Source organism: Callospermophilus lateralis, chromosome 16 (genome assembly GCF_048772815.1).
Source record: "Callospermophilus lateralis isolate mCalLat2 chromosome 16, mCalLat2.hap1, whole genome shotgun sequence".
NCBI lineage: Eukaryota > Metazoa > Chordata > Mammalia > Rodentia > Sciuridae > Callospermophilus > Callospermophilus lateralis.
Window position 1 is genome coordinate 75,208,189 of NC_135320.1, and position 21,798 is coordinate 75,229,986.

At 41.3% G+C, this 21,798-nt stretch overlaps 1 protein-coding gene and 1 non-coding gene across 5 annotated transcripts in view; one reads left to right on the top strand and one right to left on the bottom strand.

The window, feature by feature from the left end:
* The window catches only part of Tbc1d31 (TBC1 domain family member 31), a 70,598-nt gene extending 53,176 nt beyond the window's left edge, over positions 1–17,422 (top strand). For 2 of the 4 annotated variants that reach the window (XM_076835693.2, XM_076835696.2), the window contains 5 exons: positions 3,548–3,688; positions 4,726–4,920; positions 7,772–7,910; positions 13,349–13,444; positions 15,611–17,422. In XM_076835693.2, coding sequence (XP_076691808.2) covers positions 3,548–3,688; positions 4,726–4,920; positions 7,772–7,910; positions 13,349–13,444; positions 15,611–15,744 — 705 coding nt within the window. In that variant the 3' untranslated portion in view covers positions 15,745–17,422. Of the gene's footprint in view, positions 1–3,547; positions 3,689–4,725; positions 4,921–7,771; positions 7,911–13,345; positions 13,445–15,610 lie in introns of all 4 variants that reach the window. The other 2 variants (XM_076835692.2, XM_076835694.2) reach the window with 2 other exon arrangements.
* Positions 17,423–20,819: 3,397 nt separating this feature from the next.
* Positions 20,820–20,892, bottom strand: Trnam-cau (transfer RNA methionine (anticodon CAU)). The gene has a single exon. It is a non-coding gene; the product is annotated as a tRNA-Met (tRNA).
* Positions 20,893–21,798: the final 906 nt, after the last annotated feature.

Sequence of the window (21,798 nt, forward strand, 5' to 3'; positions counted from 1 at the left end):
GTCATGTAGGTGGACTCCAGAGCAGGCAGATCTTGCAGCTGGCATCTTCCGCGGGGTTGTGCAGACAACACTGAATTCTCCTGGCTTAGATGTGTGACAATTGCACAGAGAACCGCCACCAGGAGGCTTGCGCAAGCCTCGTTGTCTTGGGTATCACAGCGGGCAGCGTAGGAAAGGAGCACACAGGAGGCTGACCTTAGATGTCTTTCTTCAGCCCCTCCAGAAGTCAGGCTAATGTAGTCTGGCCCGCAGCTCCTACCAAATCGCATTGTTCACATAAGCCAATGGCATGGCCAAATCCCCAGTAATGCAAAGGCATCAGAGAGGGATCGAGGCCAGAGAGCTTATCTTCCAGGAGCTGGCCAAGGGCTAGTCTTTTCTTTGCAATGTTCAGGGTTTGAATAACTCAGATATACTGAGTAAAACCTTTCCTGCACAATGTCTAATACATGCCACCTGCTGGGGGGATAATAGTTTCCCTCTTCCTCCATGGCCTAAGAAAACTATAATTTAAAAAAAAAAAATGAATTGATAACTTCCTTTACCCAGTATGCTGCATCACACCACCAACCCGTCTTCATTCCTCTTCACTGTGGATTTTCATTCTTTTCCCCTAGTTCTTTTTTGGTGTTAGGAATTGAACCCAGGAGTACTTTACCTCTGAGCCACATCCCCGGCCCTTTTGTTTTTTATTTAGAGACAGGGTCTCACTAAGTTGCTTAGGGCCTCGCTTAGTTGCTCAGGCCGGCCTGGAACTTGCAATCCTCCTGCCTTAGTCTCCCAAACTGCCGGGATTGCAGACGGTGCCACCTTTTCTCCTAGTTCTTAGTCTTTACATATATATGATTTCACCTCTTTGGGAGTTGCTTTTCTTTTTACCTCATATTCTGCTTTTCTTTTTTACTAAATAAAATTCTTTTTTCCAAATGGCTATATCTTCATTGTTGTCATTTGTAGTGGCTGTGAACTGTAACTTATTTAAACCTTTTTTGTTGTTAGATGTTTAAATGGTTTACAATTGTTGGCAATAAATAGCTATGCACATGTATCTTTTCTGTATATAATTTGTAAATATTTTTATTTTAAGCTAATTATAAAGGCAATTAAGCTGCCTGTGAATAATTAGAAAAGTAGGAGGAAAATCTTTCAATCAAGAAATAGCAATTGCTGGGCTGGGGTTGTAGCTCTGTGGTAGAGCAGTTGCCTAGCACGTGTGAAGCCCTGGGTTCGATCCTCAGCACCACATAAAAAATAAATAAAGGCATTATGTCCAACTACAACTAAAAAATAAATATGAAAGAAATAGCAACTGCTAGCCATGGTGACACATGCCTGTAATCCCAACTACCCAGGAGGCCAAGGCAGGAGGATTACGAGTTCAAGGCCAGCCTCTGCAATAGTGATAAATGAGATTATTTGGACATTCATTTGTTATTTTGCTTTTAAAATTTACATCTTTGTGAAGGCCATCTGTTACTCTTCACCCCCCAACCACCATACCCATTAGCATTTACCCCATTCTCCAGGCTCTGGCAACCACAGATTTACTTTCTGTCTGTATGGATTTGCCTATCTAAGTGGACAGGACATTTCAAATAGAATTACACAGTGTGTGGTCATTTGTAATTGACTTCTTTCATTAGCATGTTTTCAAGGTTCATCCACATCATAGTATGAATCAGTACTTTATTCCTTTTTATGGCTGAATAATAGTTCATTTTATGAATAGACCACAATTTGTTTATCCATTTGTCAGCTATGGACTTTTGAGTTGTTTTCATGATTTTGCTCTGATAAAAAATGCTGATGTGAACATTTATGAACAGCTTTTTATGGGGCATGTTTACAGTTCTCTTGAAAATACACCTGAGAGAAGTAGTTGTTATTTTCTTTTTTATAATAGCAATACATGTGTATATGAGGTGTTATCTTATTGTGTTTTTTACTTCATTTTCCTACTCACTAATGATATTAAGCATCTTTTCATATATTTTTGGTCATTTTTGTATTTTCTTTGGAGGTAGTATAGTTAATATCTATTTGTATTAAGTTGTGCTTTGTTGGTTTTTTAAAAAATAATCGTGGTTATTGTAAAAACTATACATTTTAAATATAAAGTGACAATTATGAGGATGAGATTGTCCCTGCCTCAGGGTTTCTTGTTTGTTTTTGCTTAGTGACTTTTCTGAACTAATTCTGTGAAATCTGCTTCTTGCTGTGTGAAGCCGCTGAGGTCTCTCCTCAGCTTAGTGGTCAGCTAAAGATTGACAGGCTTCCTTATTAGGAGTTTTGAACCAGAGAGCTTCTGGTCCCTCCTGAGGGGCACCGTGTGCATACTGAGGCGCACCTGCCACACTGAGCAAGGCAGTTTGCAATCCTGGCCTAGATTTCACTCCCTGGTCTTACAGAACCTCAAAGGTAACCATGTGTGAGTTATTAGCCGCAGCCCCAGCTCTGAGCACACAGCTCTGGATATATGCATAGCCTTACATATGCAGGTGGCCTGCTAAAGTCCCAAGAATATAGGGGCGTTTTTTAAGTCCTCCTGTGGATGTCTAAGTCCTGGTTTTTCTTGTTAAGCTTTTTTTTTTTTTTGGAAGGGTATGTGGAGACATCAGTGAAAATCACACAGCAAGTAACTCTGAAAATTCTCTCCTTCCTAAAAGCAAAAACTGTCAGAATCAACTTCTTCAAAATCATGGAAATTGATTGAAGCCTTACAGCAATCTGGAGAGTATTTATTCATTAAAATAGCTAAACCTCAGTAAGAAACAACAATTTTCAGGGGCACTCGACCACTGAGCCACATCCCAGCTCTATTTTGTATTTTATTTGAAGACGGAGTCTCGCTGAGTTGTTTAATGCCTCACTTTTGCTGGCTTTGAACTCACCATCCTTCTGCCTCAGCCTCCTGAGCTGCTGGAAGTATCCTGATGTGTGCTGTCAACCACGATCTACTGCCTCCACAGCCAGGATGTTCAATTTCTAATTGTTTTCTACAACTGTCCCTGAGGAACTGGCTGCGCACACTGAGTTCTGAGTGAGGTCATGTGAAGACAACGTAGCAGTGGGGTCTTGCAGAGACCCGCCAGTAAGGTCAAGTAATGCTGGCTCTCAGGGAATGGCTTGAAGGAGCTCCAGCCCCGTCTCGCCTGCTCCATAGGTTACCAGGCTGCTGGTTTTCAGGGCTAACCTGAGCTTGGGGGTTGGGTGGGAATCAGAATACACAAGATAAAATAGCAGAGAGCTTGCTGTTTCTTACTGAGGTTTAGCCATTTTAATAAGTAAATGCTCTCCAGATTGCTGTAAGGCTTCAGTCAATTTCCATAATTTTGAAAAAGTTGATTCTGACAGTTTTTCCTTTTAGGAAGGAGAGAATTTTCAGAGTTACTTGCTTTGTGGTTTTCACTGATATCACTACTACTTGCTTTTTACTTTGAAAATTAAATGGTTACAGTTTTTATTTGTGTATGTATTACTATTTTGCAAAAAGAAAGGCCACTTTGTGTTTTAGTATTATTATATAAATCAGCAATTTTTTTAACAGAATCTTACTAGAAATCAAGAAGCTATTGCAAAAGAAATTAAGGAAGATGCTGATGCCTATAGGCGAAAAGTGGATCTTGAAGAACACATGTTTCATAAGCTAATAGAAACTGGCCAGACTCAGAGCAGAAAGACCCAGAAGGTAAACATATGGCAAATTTAGTGTGTACATAGGAGGTAATTTTCCATCCATAGTTCTTTTAAGAGAACAAATTTAGAATAAATTGTGAAATTGAGATAATTCATTGCTTTGCTTCATTAATCCAGGTTCCTAGAGCCTCACATTGCTGTATTTATTTACAGGGTGCTTGCTTCATTGAAAGTCATATATGAGTCTCTTTCAGACTCTTTACAACTACTGTTTCAAAGGAAATAGAAACTTTACAAATTATGCTCTTCTGTCATGCTGTGTCTCAGAGATTTTCCCTAAATGGTTGAGGTCCCTGTCTCGTATGGAAGCCAGCACTTCCAGAGTATATTTGTGGAATTCTAATAACTGTTATTCAGTGAAGTGGGGGATGACCAAGTATTGGAAATGCTGTCCTAAAATAGGGGGTTTTTTAAATGCCAAATTTGAGAGTTTTGTACATTCTGAATCATTAAGAAACATTTCCAGACTTATTTTATAGAATTTCTTACAGAGTATCCTTTCAGAAATGATGATTTAAATGAATTGAAATAAAACTTGAGGCATTAAAAAAAGAACTTTCTCTACCTTTAGCAAAATGTTAAATGGGTGTATGTCAGGGGTTGGTCCTCTTTCAAGAATCAGGAATGGTGTAGAGACCTTCTGTTCTGCAACAGTCCCTTAGCTTATTCACCCAAAATATTCCACTATTTATTTTTAATTGTAGACTTTTGTGAATCTGTAAAAATAGGCTCTTTTGACTAGTTTTCATGGTGCTGAAAACAAATATTACTAAATCCTACTCATCCCCTAGCCTGGAAGTTCTCACTCTTGCTATACATTAAAATCACTTACAGAGTGTTTTAAAATACCAATATCCAACTGCACCAGAGATGGATTTTACTGGTTTGTGGTGGGCCCTGGGAGTCAGTCTGTTTTAACACACCAGGTGACTATGATATGCAACCAAGCTTATGAACAGCTGTCCTAGATACCTGGACACATGATTTTAGAGTCTGACATTGTTTCTGAATTTTTACAACTTTTCTTAGATAATTGAAGAAAATTTGGCAAAAGCTGAACAAGCATGTTTAAATACTGACTGGCAGATTCAAAATTTACATAGACAAAAATGTAATGATCTACAACGAAATGAAGGTTACCGAGAAGTAGCCAACCTCCTTCGGAAGAACAGAAGGAAAGAATCAGAGGTATTAAATGCAATGATGGAGGAGGAAGCTAAGAAGGTAAGAATCGTATTATAAATTTTTTATTAGATGAAGCATTTAAATATCAGAATAATACATAATCAGATGACAAAAGCATCAAACCAAGTAATTTTAGTTGGGAAAAATAATCTAATTTTAATGGTTATTTCTCAGAGAAGTTATCTAATATTGATGCTACCTAAAAATTGTTAAGCATTTTTCTCATTTATTTTAGTGTGTCTCAATTTGTTAGCTCCTGGATTTGTTCTGGCTGATTGGGTAGTATTACCACTTTAATTTACCTGCTTTTCGTTTTTTGTTTGGTTGTTTGTTTTTTAAGTCCGTGGTAATATTATTATACTTTTTTTTTTCAAAAAAAAATTTTGTTTTTAGTTGCCAGTGGACCTTTATTTTATTTATTTATATGTGGTGCTGAGAATTGAATCACACATGCTAGGCAAGTGCTCTACCACTGAGATATAATCCTAGCCCCTCATTTTAATTTTTTTGTTTGAGAATTTTTTGGTTTTAGAGTTTTGGTTTTTGATTGGGGGTACTAAGGATTGAACCCAGGAACATTCTACCTCTGAGCTATATACCTAGCCCTTTTAAAATTTTTTTACTTTGAGACAGTGTCTTGCTAAGTTACCGAGGCTGGCCTCAAATTTGCAATGGTCCTACACTAGCCTCCCAAGTAGTTGGGATTACAGGCATGCCACCATCATGCCCAGCTTTACCTCATTCTTTATACTTACAAAAGATTTTGAATAAATAGAAAATGTTTGGAGCTGCTAATAACAAAATTCAAAATAGTAGTGACAAGATAGAAATGCTTTTCTTTCTCACAAGTTTGGAGATAAACAATTTCAAGCTACTGAGACTTCAAGGCTACCATGTTTCTTGGACTTTTCTGTACTGCTTCCTGGTGTATGGTTTTCATTCTCAATGATACCTTATCATCCAAGTTGACTGCTAGAGTTCCAGCCATCACGTGTATATGCCAGACAACAGAAAGAAGTACAGGATCTTCTACCTCCCATCAGAGTCAGCTCTTTCTCAGGGTCCCTATTTTAGTCAGCTCTTTCTCTACTATGACTGAAAGACCCAACCAAAACAATTGTAGAGGAGGAAAAGTGTATTTGAGGGCACATGGTTTCAGAGGTCTTAGTCCATAGAAGGCCAACTCCATTCCTCAGGGCTCAAGGTGAGGCCTCATGGAAGAAGAATGTAGCAGAGGGAAACAGCTCACATAGTGATTAGGAAGGAGAGAGAGAGACAGACAGACAGACAGACAGACAGACACTCCACTTGCCAGATACAAATATAAATCCCAAAGCCACATCCCATTTCCCACCTCCTCCAGCCGCACCTTATCGCTTCAGTCACCACTTGGTTAATCCCAGTCAGGGTATAAATTCACTGATTGGGCTAAGACTCTTAAAATCCAGTCATTTCTCCTGTGAACCTTATTGTATTGTCTCACATGTGAGCTTCTGGGGGGCCCCCTCACATCCAAATCATAGTAGTCCCATTCATATTTCTAACCAATTTGGTTGCAAAAGATTCTGGGAAATGTAGTTTTTAACAGGGTTTATTATGAACCTAAATAAAATTAAGATTTATTCTGAAAACAGATTCAAAATGGATTTTGAAGAGACAGCCAAGAGTATATGTCATACAGATGTATCTTTTGGTGACTTCTCCTAACACCTGGAGGCCCTGTGCTCTGTAGACTCTAACACAGATACCATGGACTTTCCTAAGGGTACTGCAGCTGGGGAGAGATGAGGCTCTAGATAACTGGCTTTAGTTCCTTCCTCCTTCTGCAGCTGCCTCAGGTGTCTATTCTGAAAGCTGCTAACCACATATTTCAGACAAGTCGCTATTCCAGAGTGTCCTACAACCTCCCAGTGGCAAGGGGCCCTTCCTTTCAGGAACAGGGAAGGGGTGTGGGGAAGAGTACTGTCCAGGACACTGAGGCTGTTATCTCAGGAGTACTGCGGTGGAAGCCCCCACCCCTGCTCCCGTAAGGATTGCTGATACTATGGCTGGACTGTGAAATTGGTGCTACTATACTTGGGTAAAATAGATTTGAGAGTAGATGGAATCATTGTAAAGGCTTCTCACATTATGCAGAAATTCTTTTGTGTTTGGATCCTGGGTTCTAAAGCTAACTTGACTTTTATGTAACTTTGGGGAATCCCCAGACTCATTGCCATCATCAGGAACACCAAAGGGATGGATCTCTGGTTGTGTTTTATGATTCTTTAAAGCTTTTATTTAGTACATTGGTGTTCTCTTCATGAAAATGATATGAGTGTTTCCATATAAAAGCTGTAGCTTTTCTAGAACATTAGCAAATATTATAATATTTTAAATCTGTTATTTTAGTTACCCTCTGAGCTGATTTTAAAGTGATGATCATTTTCTTATTTTCTGGGGAAGAAATCAGGGGACTAATAGAAATTACTTGACTTCCTTGTAGTCAAGGTGTATGCCAGAGCTGGGCAAAGAATTAATTCTCTGAATTTTGTTGACTTTTTTTACTAAGGCATAGCATTAAAATTAAATAAAATTAATCACCATTAATATAAAACCAGCTTAGACTCCTAAGATTTGAAGAACATGGAAATGAATGGTTGTTTGTACAATGGTTGGGACTTGGCTATGGGTTCCATGGCCCTCAGAGGTGCTGAGTACTACACAGAATGTGCCTCTGTTCCCAGAATTCTTCCGTAGCTGTGGGACACCACACCCGCCCCAGATCCCATAATACCAAGCAGATAGTGTGCACCCTGAGACTGTGAAGGAGGAAGAGTAGAGGAAAAGATAAGAGTTTGTATTACCACAATTTTTATGTGATCTGTTTTCACCACTTACTTTTATGTAGTGGAAGGAAGCTGAAGAAAAAGGGTTTCATTTGAGATCAGAAAAGAAAGCTTCTGTCCTTTCGGATGAATCCAGAAAGTGGTTTTTACAGCAGGAGATGAGTGCTGCCTTAGAACATGCTGAAAATCCATGTAATAAAGGTGAGTGTCATTGAGTTTCCTTCATACTGTCACACATTCCTCTTTTCTGTTCTCATGAATAATTCATGGAGGTGTATTTTGGCACTTTCATTCAAACTATGCACTGCTAAGAGGTAATCACTAGTTACTTTTTTCTTTTGGGGGAGGAGCAGGAAAGGGTGAGCTGAGGAGGTGGTTATGTTTAAAAACAAAGCTCTGATTAAGAACAGTGTTTTGCCTTTCCTGTAGGACTTTCCGTAGATCCATGGCCCCTTGACATCCTCTTAATTTTTAGAATGTGATTTGTTCCCAAAGTGCTACTTATAATTATTTTAGTAAAAATATGTGTTTTGCCAATATCTGGCCCTCAGAATAATAGTATATTAATGTATATCTTAGAGATCTTCCTATAGGATCTAATCAAACATTAGGCTTTTGTTACAAGGACTACAAAATCAACTGAAAAAATGAAAATCATGATTTATATATTATAATTTAAAATTCTAAAATAGAGTACAGATACAGGAAAATTTTATTATGTTGTATTGTTTCAGTCTTTTATAATGTATATGCATTATTTTTAAAATCACAGCTTTGCTGATGTATAATTCACATACCATACAATTTACCTATTTTATAGTATACAATGTGTTGTGTTACTGTATGTTAAGAAATCTATTCAGAGCTGTGCAACTATCACCACAAGCAATTTTAGAACTTTTTTTGACACCTCAAAATAAACTCTGTACCAATTAAAAGTTATTCCCCTCTTCCCCTCACTCCCCACCAGCCGCTGGCAACTACTGATCTACTTGTGCTAGATTTTTCTCTTCAGGAGATTTCATGTAAATGGAGTCCTACAATATATGGTCTTTTGTGTCTTGTTCTTTTACTTGGCATAATGTTTTGAGCTTCAACCACAAATCTGAAAAGTAAAAATCTAGATTAGATGCTGTCATCAGTTACTCATTCCTACTTTGGCAACCCCTCATTACCTCTCATGCTTGAGATTTAGTGGTCTCAGTTGCATCAAAAATAGTAGTTGGGAGAAGTGGGGAGAGAATGTGACTTTGCACAAATTAAATATTTAAAACTGGCTCACAAAAGATACTGTCTTCTGGAGCTATCTTTTCTCCCTGACCCTTTCATACTTACTCCTGTTTTAGAAAGGAAAAACTTTTTGAGTCTTTTCAAGAATCTACATATTTAGAAATAGAAAAATGTGGAAACTTCAGGAAGCTTCCATCATCATTGGTCTAACAACATATTTCTGTTTGCCTCCGTAATGGTTCCCCTCCTGCTACCTAAAGTTTAACCCTCCTAAACTTTACCAATGAGAGAATTTTTTAATAAGCATCCAGTATTTAAAAGGTAAACCCCTAAAGAACTGTCAGTCATTTCTTTAATCAGGATGTATAATTTAGTCATAGTCATTTGACCCTAAAACCAGAAGATAATTGGCTACAGTTAGGAAGGCATTTTGATTGGAGATGCTCAGCGTTGGTTTTTCACTCAGGCCCCCAAAGACAGGTATCAGGACGTAGCAAACAGTCTGCATGTGCCAGGGACAGAAGATTTACTTAACATTTTTGCCTAGTATTGAAACTTTATCAGCAATGTCAGGAAATTCTTACTATCTTTCAGAAGACAGAACTTTCTGGTTCTTGCCTGGACATCCCTAAAATCCCAGGCCTAGAAACTTAATTTTAAATGGCAAAGCATGTGAATAGACATTTCTCCAGAGAAGATACAAAAAATGGCCAGATGCACATGGAAAACATGTCCACTTTATTAATCGTTAGGGAAAGGGAAATGAAATAAAAACCACAATGGGATACCACTCCACACCCTCTAGGTTGGCTATAGTCAAAAAGACAAATAGTAAAGGGTTGGTGAGGATCAGAGAGATGGGGACAGTGCTGCAGGGAGTGTAAAATGGTGCCATCACTTTGGAAGTTAGTTTGACAGTTCCTCAGAAGGTTAACCCAAGTAGTGCATCCCCTAGGTATGTCTCCCAGAGAATCAAAAGCATGTGTTTGTGTAAAAACTTATTCATGAATGTTTGTGGCATCATTATTTGAAACAGTCAAAATAGAAACAACCCAGAGATCCTTTAAATGAGGAATGGATAAACAATGGGATATATCCATAGAACAGAATCTTACTCATTTATAAAGACGAGTGAATGCTGATCCATGGTACAAAATGGGTGAATTTCAGGACTGCGGCGGCAGCTCATGGAGGGGTGGGTGCTTGCCTAACATGCACAGGGCTCTAGGTTTCATTCCCAAACCACCAAAAAAAACCATAAAAAAACAACAACAACAAAAAAAAACTGAACCTTAAACCCCATGATACATTAAAAAAAAAAGACCTAAAAGGCCACATATTATGTGATTCTGTTCATATAAAATGTACAGAATTGGAAAATCTGTGGAGATCAGAGTAGTTAGTGGTTGACTGGAAGTGAAAAGTATGTGGAGTTTCTTTTGGGGTGATGAAAATGTTCTAGAATTAGTGGTGACAGTTGTACAACTCTGAATAACTCTGAAAATATTAATAATACTGAATTGTGCACTGGGAAAGTATCCAGTTTGTGTGGGGGGTATGGATTATATATTAATGAGACTGTTGCTTAAAGAAAGACATCAGTAAATGCTGTTGCTGGGTAAGGCCACTGGACCAGGTTTCAAAATCACTGGGCCTTGAAGAAAGGGGAGAGTGTAGAGAAGCAGGATGACACTTGAGACAGGAGTGGGTGCACCCCACTCAGGACAGGCCCACTGTGTGGGTGTGGACACGAGGGTCTCAGTACACTCAGCTGCTGCCACTGAGCTGTGTGCTTCTGTTAGTATATTTAACCACTTGAATTTGGATTAACTCGGGAACATTTACTGGTCTTCGGTTTTGTATTTGTGAAATGAGAAGATTACAGACTTGGTGATCTTTAATTTTGTTACAATCCTAACATTGCGTTATACTGTTTTGTAACCAGTTATTGTTTCTGGACCTCTTTGGGAAACATCTCCCCAAACATGCACATATACATACGCAAACAAAATTTTTCCTTATGTTTATGTGAATTGGTCAACCAAAAACTTCCATGAATTTCAGTTGTTCATGAAGAACTTGTTAATTGTGATTAAACAATGGTAGGAAGTTGCCTGTCTTAGTGATTTAAGTTAGGCAAGCTGGAGCAAAGAACTTGGTACACTCTAGCCCTAGCTATCTCGCAAAAGATAGATAATAAGGACTTCAATGCCAGCCTGAGGGGCAGGGGGGTCCTTCTCCTGTTGCTGTAAGTCTGCCTCCTAGGCAAGGAACTTGGAGGCAGGGTTGGACAAGGCAGGAACTTAGTTGTACCTTTTTATTCCTTTTGAATCTTTCAGTATATATAATAACAATTCATTATATAAACACTAATTCAAAATAATAAAAAGGCCAGCACAGCTCATGCCTATGGTCCCAGCCAGCCAGGAGGCTGAAGCAGGAAGATTGCCAAGTTCAAGACAGCCTTGGCAATTTAGACACCGACTAAAAAAAAAAAAATTTGTTGTTGTTTTGTTTTTAAAAGCTGGGAATGTAGCTCAGTCCTTGCCTAGCATGTGCAAGGCCCTGGGTTCAACCCCAACACCACAAAACAATAAGAATAAATAAAGTGATAAAGAATTGCCTTTGGAGCCTTAGATACATTAAATTAAGAAAAACAAAGCAAGTTGCAATACAGAAAGTATAGGAACTTTCACTTTTCCTCTATTCCTTATATGTCCAAAATTGTTACAATTAGCATTTGTTATTTTTCATAAATCAAAGATTTTTTAAAAATTCACATACCCAGGACCTCACAAAGGCAATTTAATTTGACAGTGTTTGAAATATTGATGTGAGCAAAGGGAACCACTGGTTATTTGAACAGAGATAATATTTACCAGACAGCCCCTGGGGAAGGTGAATTAAACGCAGTGGCCAGTGCTTTGGAGGACAGAGGAGAGGCAACTGGGAGATGTGGACTGGGGAAGGCGGGAAGGCCGACTTGTGCTGCGCCCCCTGTGCTGGGACACTTGGAGGCTGGCGAGCTTGTCACCGCTCTCCATTTTCTATTCCTTCCACGTGTAAAGAGGGTGACTCTGTGTCTCCTCTTGGAAACTGCTCTCGGCTCGGTGCAGGCGACGTGGGCGACCTCCGCGCCACGGCGCCCCTTCGCACACTCCTGTTCCCTTCTCCCACGCCAGCTCAAATCAGTCCGTTGATAATTAGATTTATCTTAATGCCTCATGAGCTAAACCTCGGAGTGAAAAGAGCAGGTGAAGTTTGCAGCAGGTGTCGCAGTGAGCCTCTGCCGGGCCACTCTGGAGGCTCAGCCGTAGTGGGAGTGGCCGGGAGAGGCCTGAGGTGGGGTGTTAGGACGGGACTTTTTCAAGGAAGACTTTGGTGTCATTGGATGTGAAGCTTTAGGAGTTAGGGGCGGTAAGAGAGCAGCTGAGAGGCCAGTGTCAGCCAGTGAGAGCACTTGATGAAAGTGGGAGCGCCCCTGGGCTCCAGAGCTGGCTGGGCCTCCTCTCTGGAGCTGCCCGGGGCCAGCCTTGCGGGGTGGGCTTGTGGTCCGGCCGCCTGGGCGAGCTGGCGCGCGGCCCCGGCAGTGTTCGGCAAGGGCTTGCTGATCGCTTTCATAAGCACTTCCAGTAAGTACTGGGGATCTCTACCCTAACATCTGTACTTTTTAGCTATCTGTTGGCTTTTTGTTTTAGCTAGTGGTGTTTTTAAAAGATGTTACGAAAATTTCAGCTGGGCCCTTAATTCTCACTGACTATGCTTTACTTACCTTCTGGCTGATGGTAGCATTTTTTAATTTATTCTAATTAGTTCTACATCACATTTTCTTTATCCATTCATCTGTTTAAGGGCATCTAGGTTGGTTGCATAGTTTATTTATTGTGAGTTGAGCTGCTATAACATTGATGTGGCTGCATCACTGTAATATGCTGACTTTAAGTCCTTTGAGTTCTTTGTATATCCTAGAGATTAATGCTCTGAGGTTCATGTGGTAAAGATTTTCTCCCATTCTGTAGGCTCTCTCTTCATGTTATTGTTTCCTTTGTTGAGAAGAAGTTTCTTAGGTTGATGTCACCTCATTTATTGATTCTTGATTTTGCTTCTTGCACTTTAGGATTCTTGTTAAGGAAGACAGATCCTACGCCAACATTTAATGGTGGTAGCATGTTTTCAGAATAGAAAAGAAAGGGTTTAACCATCCTGACAATTTTGTGTGTGTGTGTGTGTGTGTGTGTGTGTGTGTGTATGCTGGGGATTGAACCCAGGGCCTTGTGCATGCAAGGCAAGCACTCTACCAACTAAGCTATATCCCCAATCTGACAATTTTAATTTACTAGGGACCACTGGCATTAGTAAAGGCTTTCTGCTCCTTCCTGAACATCCTCTCTACCTCATTTTTGCAGCAGAAGTGCTCCAGTTGCAAAATGAACGGGTTACATTGAGCAGTTTGCCTAGAACCTCAGAATTAAATGACATTTCTGATATGGATTCCTCAACACAGAGTAAGTTGATAAGCAAGAAAGATTTCTTCTGTCATTTTTTATTTAACAATATTTAAGCAAAATTGTGGTTGCAATGATATTTATAGAATGTCAGTGCTGGTTTCTTAGGTCCCTGATAGCAGAAAACCTAAAATGGAGTCAGCAAGAATCCCAGGGATTTCCAGCTAGAGGAAAAACCAGATACAGACCAACTCCAGATAAAGAAAGTCTGCTGAATGCATTCATGCCACTCCATTTCTTTATATCAGTATTGCTGCCCCAAAAGAGGTAGAGGCCCTAACTGAAGGCCCTAAATTAATAATATGAGGTTTGTAACTGCTTTCACACCCTTTCAAAAAGAAAACTTCAGCACTACCACATACGTGAATTTTCTTGTGTCTTCCTCTGCAGCCATTGGGAGGAGTCCGTGCTACATCAGGTGCGCTGCTGCCAATGAAAGGCTTTGTGCTGGCTAGTGGGTGACTTCAGATCCCTTGGCTTGATGCCCTGGGGGATCATGTTTATTTTTGGAAGGGATAGGGTGGCATCTTACAGTAATATAGTTACACTAACCCATAAAGGAGCTAACAAGTATATTACTAACTGTGAAAAGGGGAGAAGGGACAGGAAACTGTAATGTTAGACATTCTTTCAGCTGACGTTTTCAATAGATGAAGCAGAATTTAAGGAGGTCTTTGAGTTCTTTTAAAAGAACAAAATTTTATGCAAGGTCTCCAAAAAATGAGCTTTATAAGAAATATTTCTCTTTTTTTAAACTATAATAATATTTTAATAAATTATATAAAAAAGATGAGACAAATGTGCATTTGTGGAATTGCATGTTGGTAAGGCCAGATCCCTGCAGAAGGTTCCCTTCTGCTGTGAATGTGTACGTCTAGTTGTCTCCCTCTTAGAGCAGACATTTACCTTCCTCATACATCACCCATGGGAGGAGGGCTGGGACCACGAAGATGATTGATTTGACCCATTCTTCAGGGAGGGTTTCCTATTGACCATTTTCCATTGTCGAATCTGGAATCAAATGAGTTTCTGTAACCTCTTTTGTTTTCACATCTTGTTGAGGCAGTTTTGAAGAACAAAATCACAAATTCAGCTCTTCCCCAAAAGAAATGTGTTATCAAGGACAGTGTCCCTGAGGATTGCTCCGGCACTGTCCATTCAAGCTGTAAACCATCATGGCTTGGTTCTTGGCTTCCCAGTGACTTACAAGAAATATTTCTAATAATAAGTCATAAGATTCCAGTATTATGTGAAATGTTTTTGTAACTCATAGTTATATATGCACCTATAAACTCTGTGCCAGGATATGAATTAGACTAAGAATCATTTGTGAATCAAATGGAATACAGAGATTCTCTTATTCTGACACCTCAGAACTCCCTCTTTTTCTTCCTCACCATGTTTCACAGGCAGCCTTCACACCCCTTGGGCTGGCACTGGCCTCCTGCTTCAGCCTGCAGAGCAGCTGGGAGCGCAGGCCTGTGCTTCTCGCCCAACTAGAACTTCAGCTTTAACCAGACAATTCTAAATTTCAAACTGGAGTGAAAGGATTGGCTCAGTCTAGGTTGTTTGGGGAAAAAAAAAAGTTCTTTGGGAGAAGAAAATAGTTTTTCAGGAATTGAAGCTGACTGGTTATGAAACTAAATTTCAGAAGTGTATTTTTCTCCCAAATTTCATATTTTCTAGCCCTCAGTCCACTTGAAATGGCCATTACTCTTAGACAAATTGTTGTATTTTAATCTTTGCTATTAATAACGTTGGTTTGTTTATTTTGTTATTGGGAAAGCAGTCATGGAACACATTTCACAGTGACTAGAAATGACTTACCTTGTTATCATTGACGTCATAGTGAGGAAGCTTACTGTTTTGAAGAACACAAATTCTTAGTCATGCTTGGTTCCTAATGTATAAATTTTATAAATGCTAAATCACTTAAAATATACAAGTTTGCTGATAGCATTTCTTCAGATCTATAAATAAATATTTGAATTGTAAATGGAACAACTTAGGGGCAGGTAATTCATTCAGCTTTTTGTTTAAGAAGCCTCGTTTTTACAATATTCATTTTATTATTAATGTTTGCAGCACATTACTTTAAAATAATTACTCTATCATTGCTAACATCAGAAAATTCAACTGCTAGTAATATTAAATTTTGTTTTCAAGTTTCTTTAAATAGAAAAACAAGAGAATGGGACAGCATGGAGCAGAATCTTATCAAGAAAGTAAGAAATCTCCGCCAGAGACTCACCGAGCAAGCTCGTGAGAGATGTCGGACCCCTCACCTTTTAGCTATGTAAAGACATGTCACCTCAAGATAGTCAGAGGGAGATACCTATTTGCAATCAATGACACTGATTTTTATATTGTTTATTTTAAATTCCTATGGAGACCATCCTTCTGTATAGAGAAAAATGTGTTCATAAAAATTATGTTTTCTATTTAATTCTAATACTTTTTGACTTTTAAATGACTTCTTGAACTTTTCACAGTAAAAGGTTTTTGGAAACTCTTAAAGCTGTTGGGCTCTCAGTTGCAAAGACCAGCCTCAGCAACTTTAGCAATGAAAGTTTACTTTAAAGATAAATGAAGGGGCTGGGGCTGGGGCTCAGGGGTGGAGCGCTCACCTGGCACGTACAGAGGCACTGGGTTCAATCCTCAGCACCACATAAAAATGAATAAATAAAGGTATTGTGTTCAACTACAAATAAAAAAATAAAAAATAAAAAAGATAAATGGATAGAGCTAAGGTTGTGGCTCAGCAGTAGCGCACTCGCCTAGCACATGCGAGGCCCTGGGTCCAATCCTCAGCACCACGTAAAAATAAATAAATAAAATAAAGATATTATGTCCAACTACAACTAAAAACTAAAAATTTAAAAAAAAAAAAAAAGATAAAAGGAGAGGGCTGGGGGTGTGGCCCAGTGTAGAGCGCTTTCCTAATGTGTGAGGCACCGGATGGATTTGATTCTCAGCACCGCATATAAATAAATGAATAGAATAAAGATCCATCAAAAATTTTAAAATATTTTTAAAATAAATGGAGAAATAAAGCCCCAAAAACCATCTCAGCAACATGCAACCAGGACTGAGAGAACTCAGCAGCAGCTGGAGGCTCCATCAGCATGGACTTGGCCTGGATGACAGCCCTCCTGCCCCCGTGTCACCACAGCAGAATCTCCTCTGCCAGTGACCCCACCACCACAGACACCTCAAGCTCTGCTTCTCTGGCCCTCTGCTGCTGCTCTCAGCAGAGCTGTCTGCTGGTCCTCCCCATCTGGTCGCTCCCAGCAGGCTACCCAAGATTTCATGAACCTTGCTCCCCTATTTTTAAAAGGAGAATAGAAATAGCTCCCAGCCTTTATGTGAGGACTACATAGATGAGGCGTGTGCAGTTCTTTACCCAGTGCTCAGCATACAATGTGTGTGCAGCACAGTAGTCATTTTTTTTCCCCTGGGGTCTCAACACTTAAGCTTACAGTGAGCCAATCCTCTTAATCGGGTTCTCTTATGAAAGTACTAAAATAATATCCTGTCACTGCAAGGCATTGGTTTCCCAAGAGTAGTTTCTTCAACCTAATTTTCTGTACATTTCCAGTGGTTATAATATATGCCTTCATGGGTCAGGCTGGTGTGTTTTGCAACAGGAGTCACAGGGTATGAAATACATAGGGTGTGATGGGAACTTGGATGAACTAGAAATTGCTTGTTCACCTAAAAGCATGCAGAGTCTAAAAATGTTGTGATTCTGCCTGCAGGAATCAGCTGTGTATTGCCAACTTTTACCTCTCTCCCAGGTCCTTTTTTTCTAAAATTTATACTACTCAGATTGGTTTTGCAACTATACACACGTACGGCTTTATAATGTATCACAAATGTTTCTTAAAAAGTTGATTTTTAAAAATGAGTTCTGATTGCTCAACCAAATGAAGTTCTTTTGAATCACATTCTTCCAGTTTTCTCTGGGCTACATTTCTCCCAACAACGATCTTAATAAAGTCACTGCCTTAGCAGATTTCAGATATTTGGCTGAGTCTCTAGTCATATGTGCTTGGTTGGCATTTCTAAGACTATCATGTCTGCTGAAGTACATAAAGTATGTTTCTGATTATGTCTTCTTGGCATCACAGCCTCAATCTTACCCCAGTTACTTTAAAATGAGAATTCTCTGGGATCGAATAAGGGTTGAGCCTGACACAATGGCTATATTCAGAAAGTTTCTCTCCGATCCTCCCTGGAATTTGCGTAAGAAGAGCAATACCTAAACGCCTTTTCATGTTTTTTACCTTCAGAAGGTTTCCATCTTGTGCAAACTGGACCATGTTAGATAAGTGTTGGGCTTCAGCTAAATCTCTCTCCATCTCTGTCTACACTTGAGGGGGTTTTTCAGTGAATTAAATGGTATTGAATAGGATATTAACCGAGTTGAGGCCTTTTCATATTTTACATTCACAGAGTTTTTCTCCTGTATGAATTCTGTAATGTTGAGCAAGATTTGAATGTTTCCACAGTGGGACGTGTTGACCACAACAGAACTGTGTATAAGGTTTGGTTTATGAATACAGATGAACTTATCAGAAATTCTGAATTTAATGTTCATTCTCATCATATCAGTCTAGGTCCATTCAGGAGACAAACCACACAATGAGGGAGGTATAACATAAAGACTTGTTAAGCTGATGGGAAGCAACTATGAAGAAGTAAAGAGAACTCTAAAGGGTGCCACAGATGGAGGGGGAGCTCTCAAGGAAGGACGGCCTTGGAAAGGGAGCCCCCTTCTGTTCCAAGGCTCAGGGTCAGACATGTCCAAGAAGAGGTGGAGAATGGAGTGGTTCACGGGTTGTCCAGGCTAGAGCTAGTCCACATCCACAGCACGTCATCCAAAGCTGGTGGGTAAAAGTACATAAGGTATCAGGACCCCTCCTCAGGCTGGAGTGTGGCCTGGTGTGTGCACTGTGCAATCAAGAGGACCACAGGAAACAATCCTCAGCCACAGACAGTCCAAGGCTGATGTGCAGGTGCTCAGAGTGCATCAGGATGCTGCTACTCACCTGGAACATGTCATTGTCATCAAAGGACTGCAGTGAAGTGGTCATCGAGCTGGGGCAGTCAAGAGCAATGGAGTGAAGGAGGAGACTGCACTTCCCTGGGGCACGTGACTACAGAAGAGCACCCCTGGATCTCCCACCCATGCTAATTCTGAGGGGCTATGAAGCTGGAGCAAGTCAGCTGAGCAGCACAGTGGAGTTAGGAAGAGAAGCCCCATTCCGGCAGTGTCCCTCCAGCACCCTCTATTGACAGCTGAACAGCATGCACTCTAAGAAAAGAAATGCAGAAGAGTCCAGGCCATTACTGCAGAGCAGGGACTGAGAGGCAGTCAGTGGATAACCAGCACCCTTGCGCAGTTGAAAGTGGCTCTACAGTTTACATGGTTGCCTGACAAATGTGGACTCGATTTTGGCCTCTATTTGATAAGAATGACAGAATTTCACTGGTATGATGTCGATGAATATAGCCAAAGCTTAGACAGGAAGGATTTATCACATATGGACCCCCACACCTTCAAACTGTGTACTCTGGTCCTAAAAGACTCTTCCTTCTTTAAGGCAGTGAGTGAAGGAAGCATCTGCAAACCAGAAAGCTCCATGGTGGCTGCCCTCTGCAGACAATATGTGACAATAAGGGAGGCCACCTCTGATAATGAGATTCCATGCTAGTGAAGCCAAGTAGCAGCGTTGAATTGCCAAAGACAACTATCTACAGCAAAGGGCAGCGTGAAACTAGTAGCATTAAGGGGTCTTTGTTGATAATTGATTAGTGTCATAAAGAATGAAATACATAAGAAGCCTATTAAATGAAATTCCATATATGTAACGGGACAAACACCAAACCTGATGGCCAAAAGCCTGATGAGTTAACTGGAGTCATGCCTGCCACCCAGTTTCCAGACCTAAAGCCACTTGAGAGGAGGGGCTGTGGCTCAGCAGTAGCGCACTTGCCTGGCATGTGTGAGGCACTGGGTTCGATTCTCAGTACCACATATAAATAAATAAATAAATAAATAGGTCTATCGACAACTAAAAAATATATTTTTTTTTTTTTTTAAAAAAAGTATTTCTTGGGGCTAGAGTTGTGGTTCACTGGTAGAGCACTTGTCTCACAAGTATGAGGCACTGGGTTCCATCCTAGCACCACATAAAGACAAATAAAGGCATTGAGTTCATACACAACTAAAAGAAAGTATTAAAAAGAAAAGCCACTTGATTGAAAGAGTCCAGGTTCCCTTGAGAAAAGATCTTACTGCATGCTGTAAGAGTTCATTAAGGCTTCCTGAGGGGACCTGTGGCCCTCTACTTGAATGATTGTGTACTAAAGAAAACACCCAAACCTTACAGGGATTTCTAGACCCCGAATTGATGCTCACTACTGTGGCCCATCAGGGAGATTCAGGGGTCATGGGCTCAGGTGATCAAGGAGTCGTGGGCAAAATTTGCATTCCCCGCAGGTGAATAGGGTCACAGAACTAACCTGTGCTATTTCTCTGAGTATCCAAATAACTGGAATAAACATAGACCGGTAAATGACAGAATCTGCACCGCGGCCTGTGATCCACTGCGTGAGGGCTATTACCCAGAAAGAGCCAAGTGAGAGCTCCTGGGAGGACCTCCAGGCCAGGACAGTAAGCCGGAAGTATCACCGCAGTCTTCCCTGGGACCGGCGGAGGCTGGAAGATGAGGGGCTGGGAACCGCTGTCCCATCTCCTGTCATCTGCAATTCACCTGTGGAGAGGGGAGGTGATCTTTGAGAATGAGTGACGAACTGCCGATTCAGTAGGTGACACGGTAGCTGCAGCAGCTCTCGGATGCAGCCTCGACACAGCCCCTGGCCTGCTGCGCCCTAGCAGCTGCCTCCGTGATTCCTGGGGTCCCTTCTCCCGGTCCCATCACAGCCGGTCACTCCCCCTTCCACAGCCCCAACTCCCCGCCATAGTGTTCGATGCTCTCTGCTGTCCAGCATCTGTTCACACGTCGCCCTCGCTCCCCGCCTCACGGTGCTCCCGGTCACTACGCCCGGGCCTCGGTCCCAGGGGCCCTACTCTGCTGCGACCCATCGACCTTCTGTATTCTGCGCACAGGGTGGTCCCGGCTCAGCCCAGAGGTGTCCCTGTGCCCCGCGACTGTCAACGCTCAACCGCAAGCGCAGGGAACCCGAAGCAGTGGGTAGACAGCGGTGCGACTCCAGGCCCTCGTCCCAAGCCACCTAGCGTGGGCAAGATTTCCCGCTACGTCCCTTCTTAAAGTCAGCCAAAGACAGACGAGCAAATAAAACCCGGGTTTACCCCGCAAGGATAAAGAAACTGAGATCAAAAGTATTGTGCCCCGTGTGAGGATCGAACTCACGACCTTCAGATTATGAGACTGACGCGCTACCTACTGCGCTAACGAGGCACCTAGGTGCTCCTCCAGGCTACAGGCTAATGAGGCTAGTGACGCACTCAACGCGCATGCTCAGAAGATGCCGTTTGGTTTGGTTTGGTTTTCTTGTCTCCGAGAGCTATTTCCCGCCTGGAATTGTTGATGCTCTCAGCCTCCGCGACCCGTGAAACCTGTCCACCTGCCTAGCGCCCTTCTCCGCCTGCCCTGCTGTTTGCCAATCAACAAATACTGCACCAGTTAGAACCAGGGAGAGGGGAATTCTTCCTACTGTTGTGAACTGTTGTACAGGGCTAACAAAGCGTTGGCACACTCGTGATCTTTGGAAACATTAGGCACCTACTGTGTTCCTGGCCCTGTACTGGGTGCTGCGTTCACAGGGACGCTCGGCCTAGGGAATAGAGCTGCGGGAACCGGATGGTCATGACGCAGACCCCAAGTCCTGCCCGGTCCCCAGGTTTCCACCGCCACACAAAGGTCCCCGCCGAGACCAGGCTTCGAGGTGTCCCACCGCCACAGCGTCAGCATCAGGGGCGCCTCCTCTCCTCCCCTCCCCCTCCCTTCTCTACCCTCTCCCCCTAGTTCTTTATATCGGCTCATTTAGATACACCCACCCTTAAAGGAAACTTCGCGTCACTACTATAAATGGAAAACAGGTGGGGGTCTTCTGTCACTCGCGTTACAAATACTTATCTGTTAAAAAAAAAAAAAGAAAAAAAAAAAAGAAAGAAAAAGACATTTTCGCGTACCATCTAAAATCAACCAGACTAAGGCGCACCAAAGATGAGTGTATTCGGCGTTTGTGAATTTTATCTCTGAAAGGTGCATTGAAAGGAACTCCAGCCGAGGACGGGCACAGCTCTCCGGGAAGTGTTCCGAAGTCCCAGGCTGAAGGTGACAAAGATGACACAGTTTGAGGGA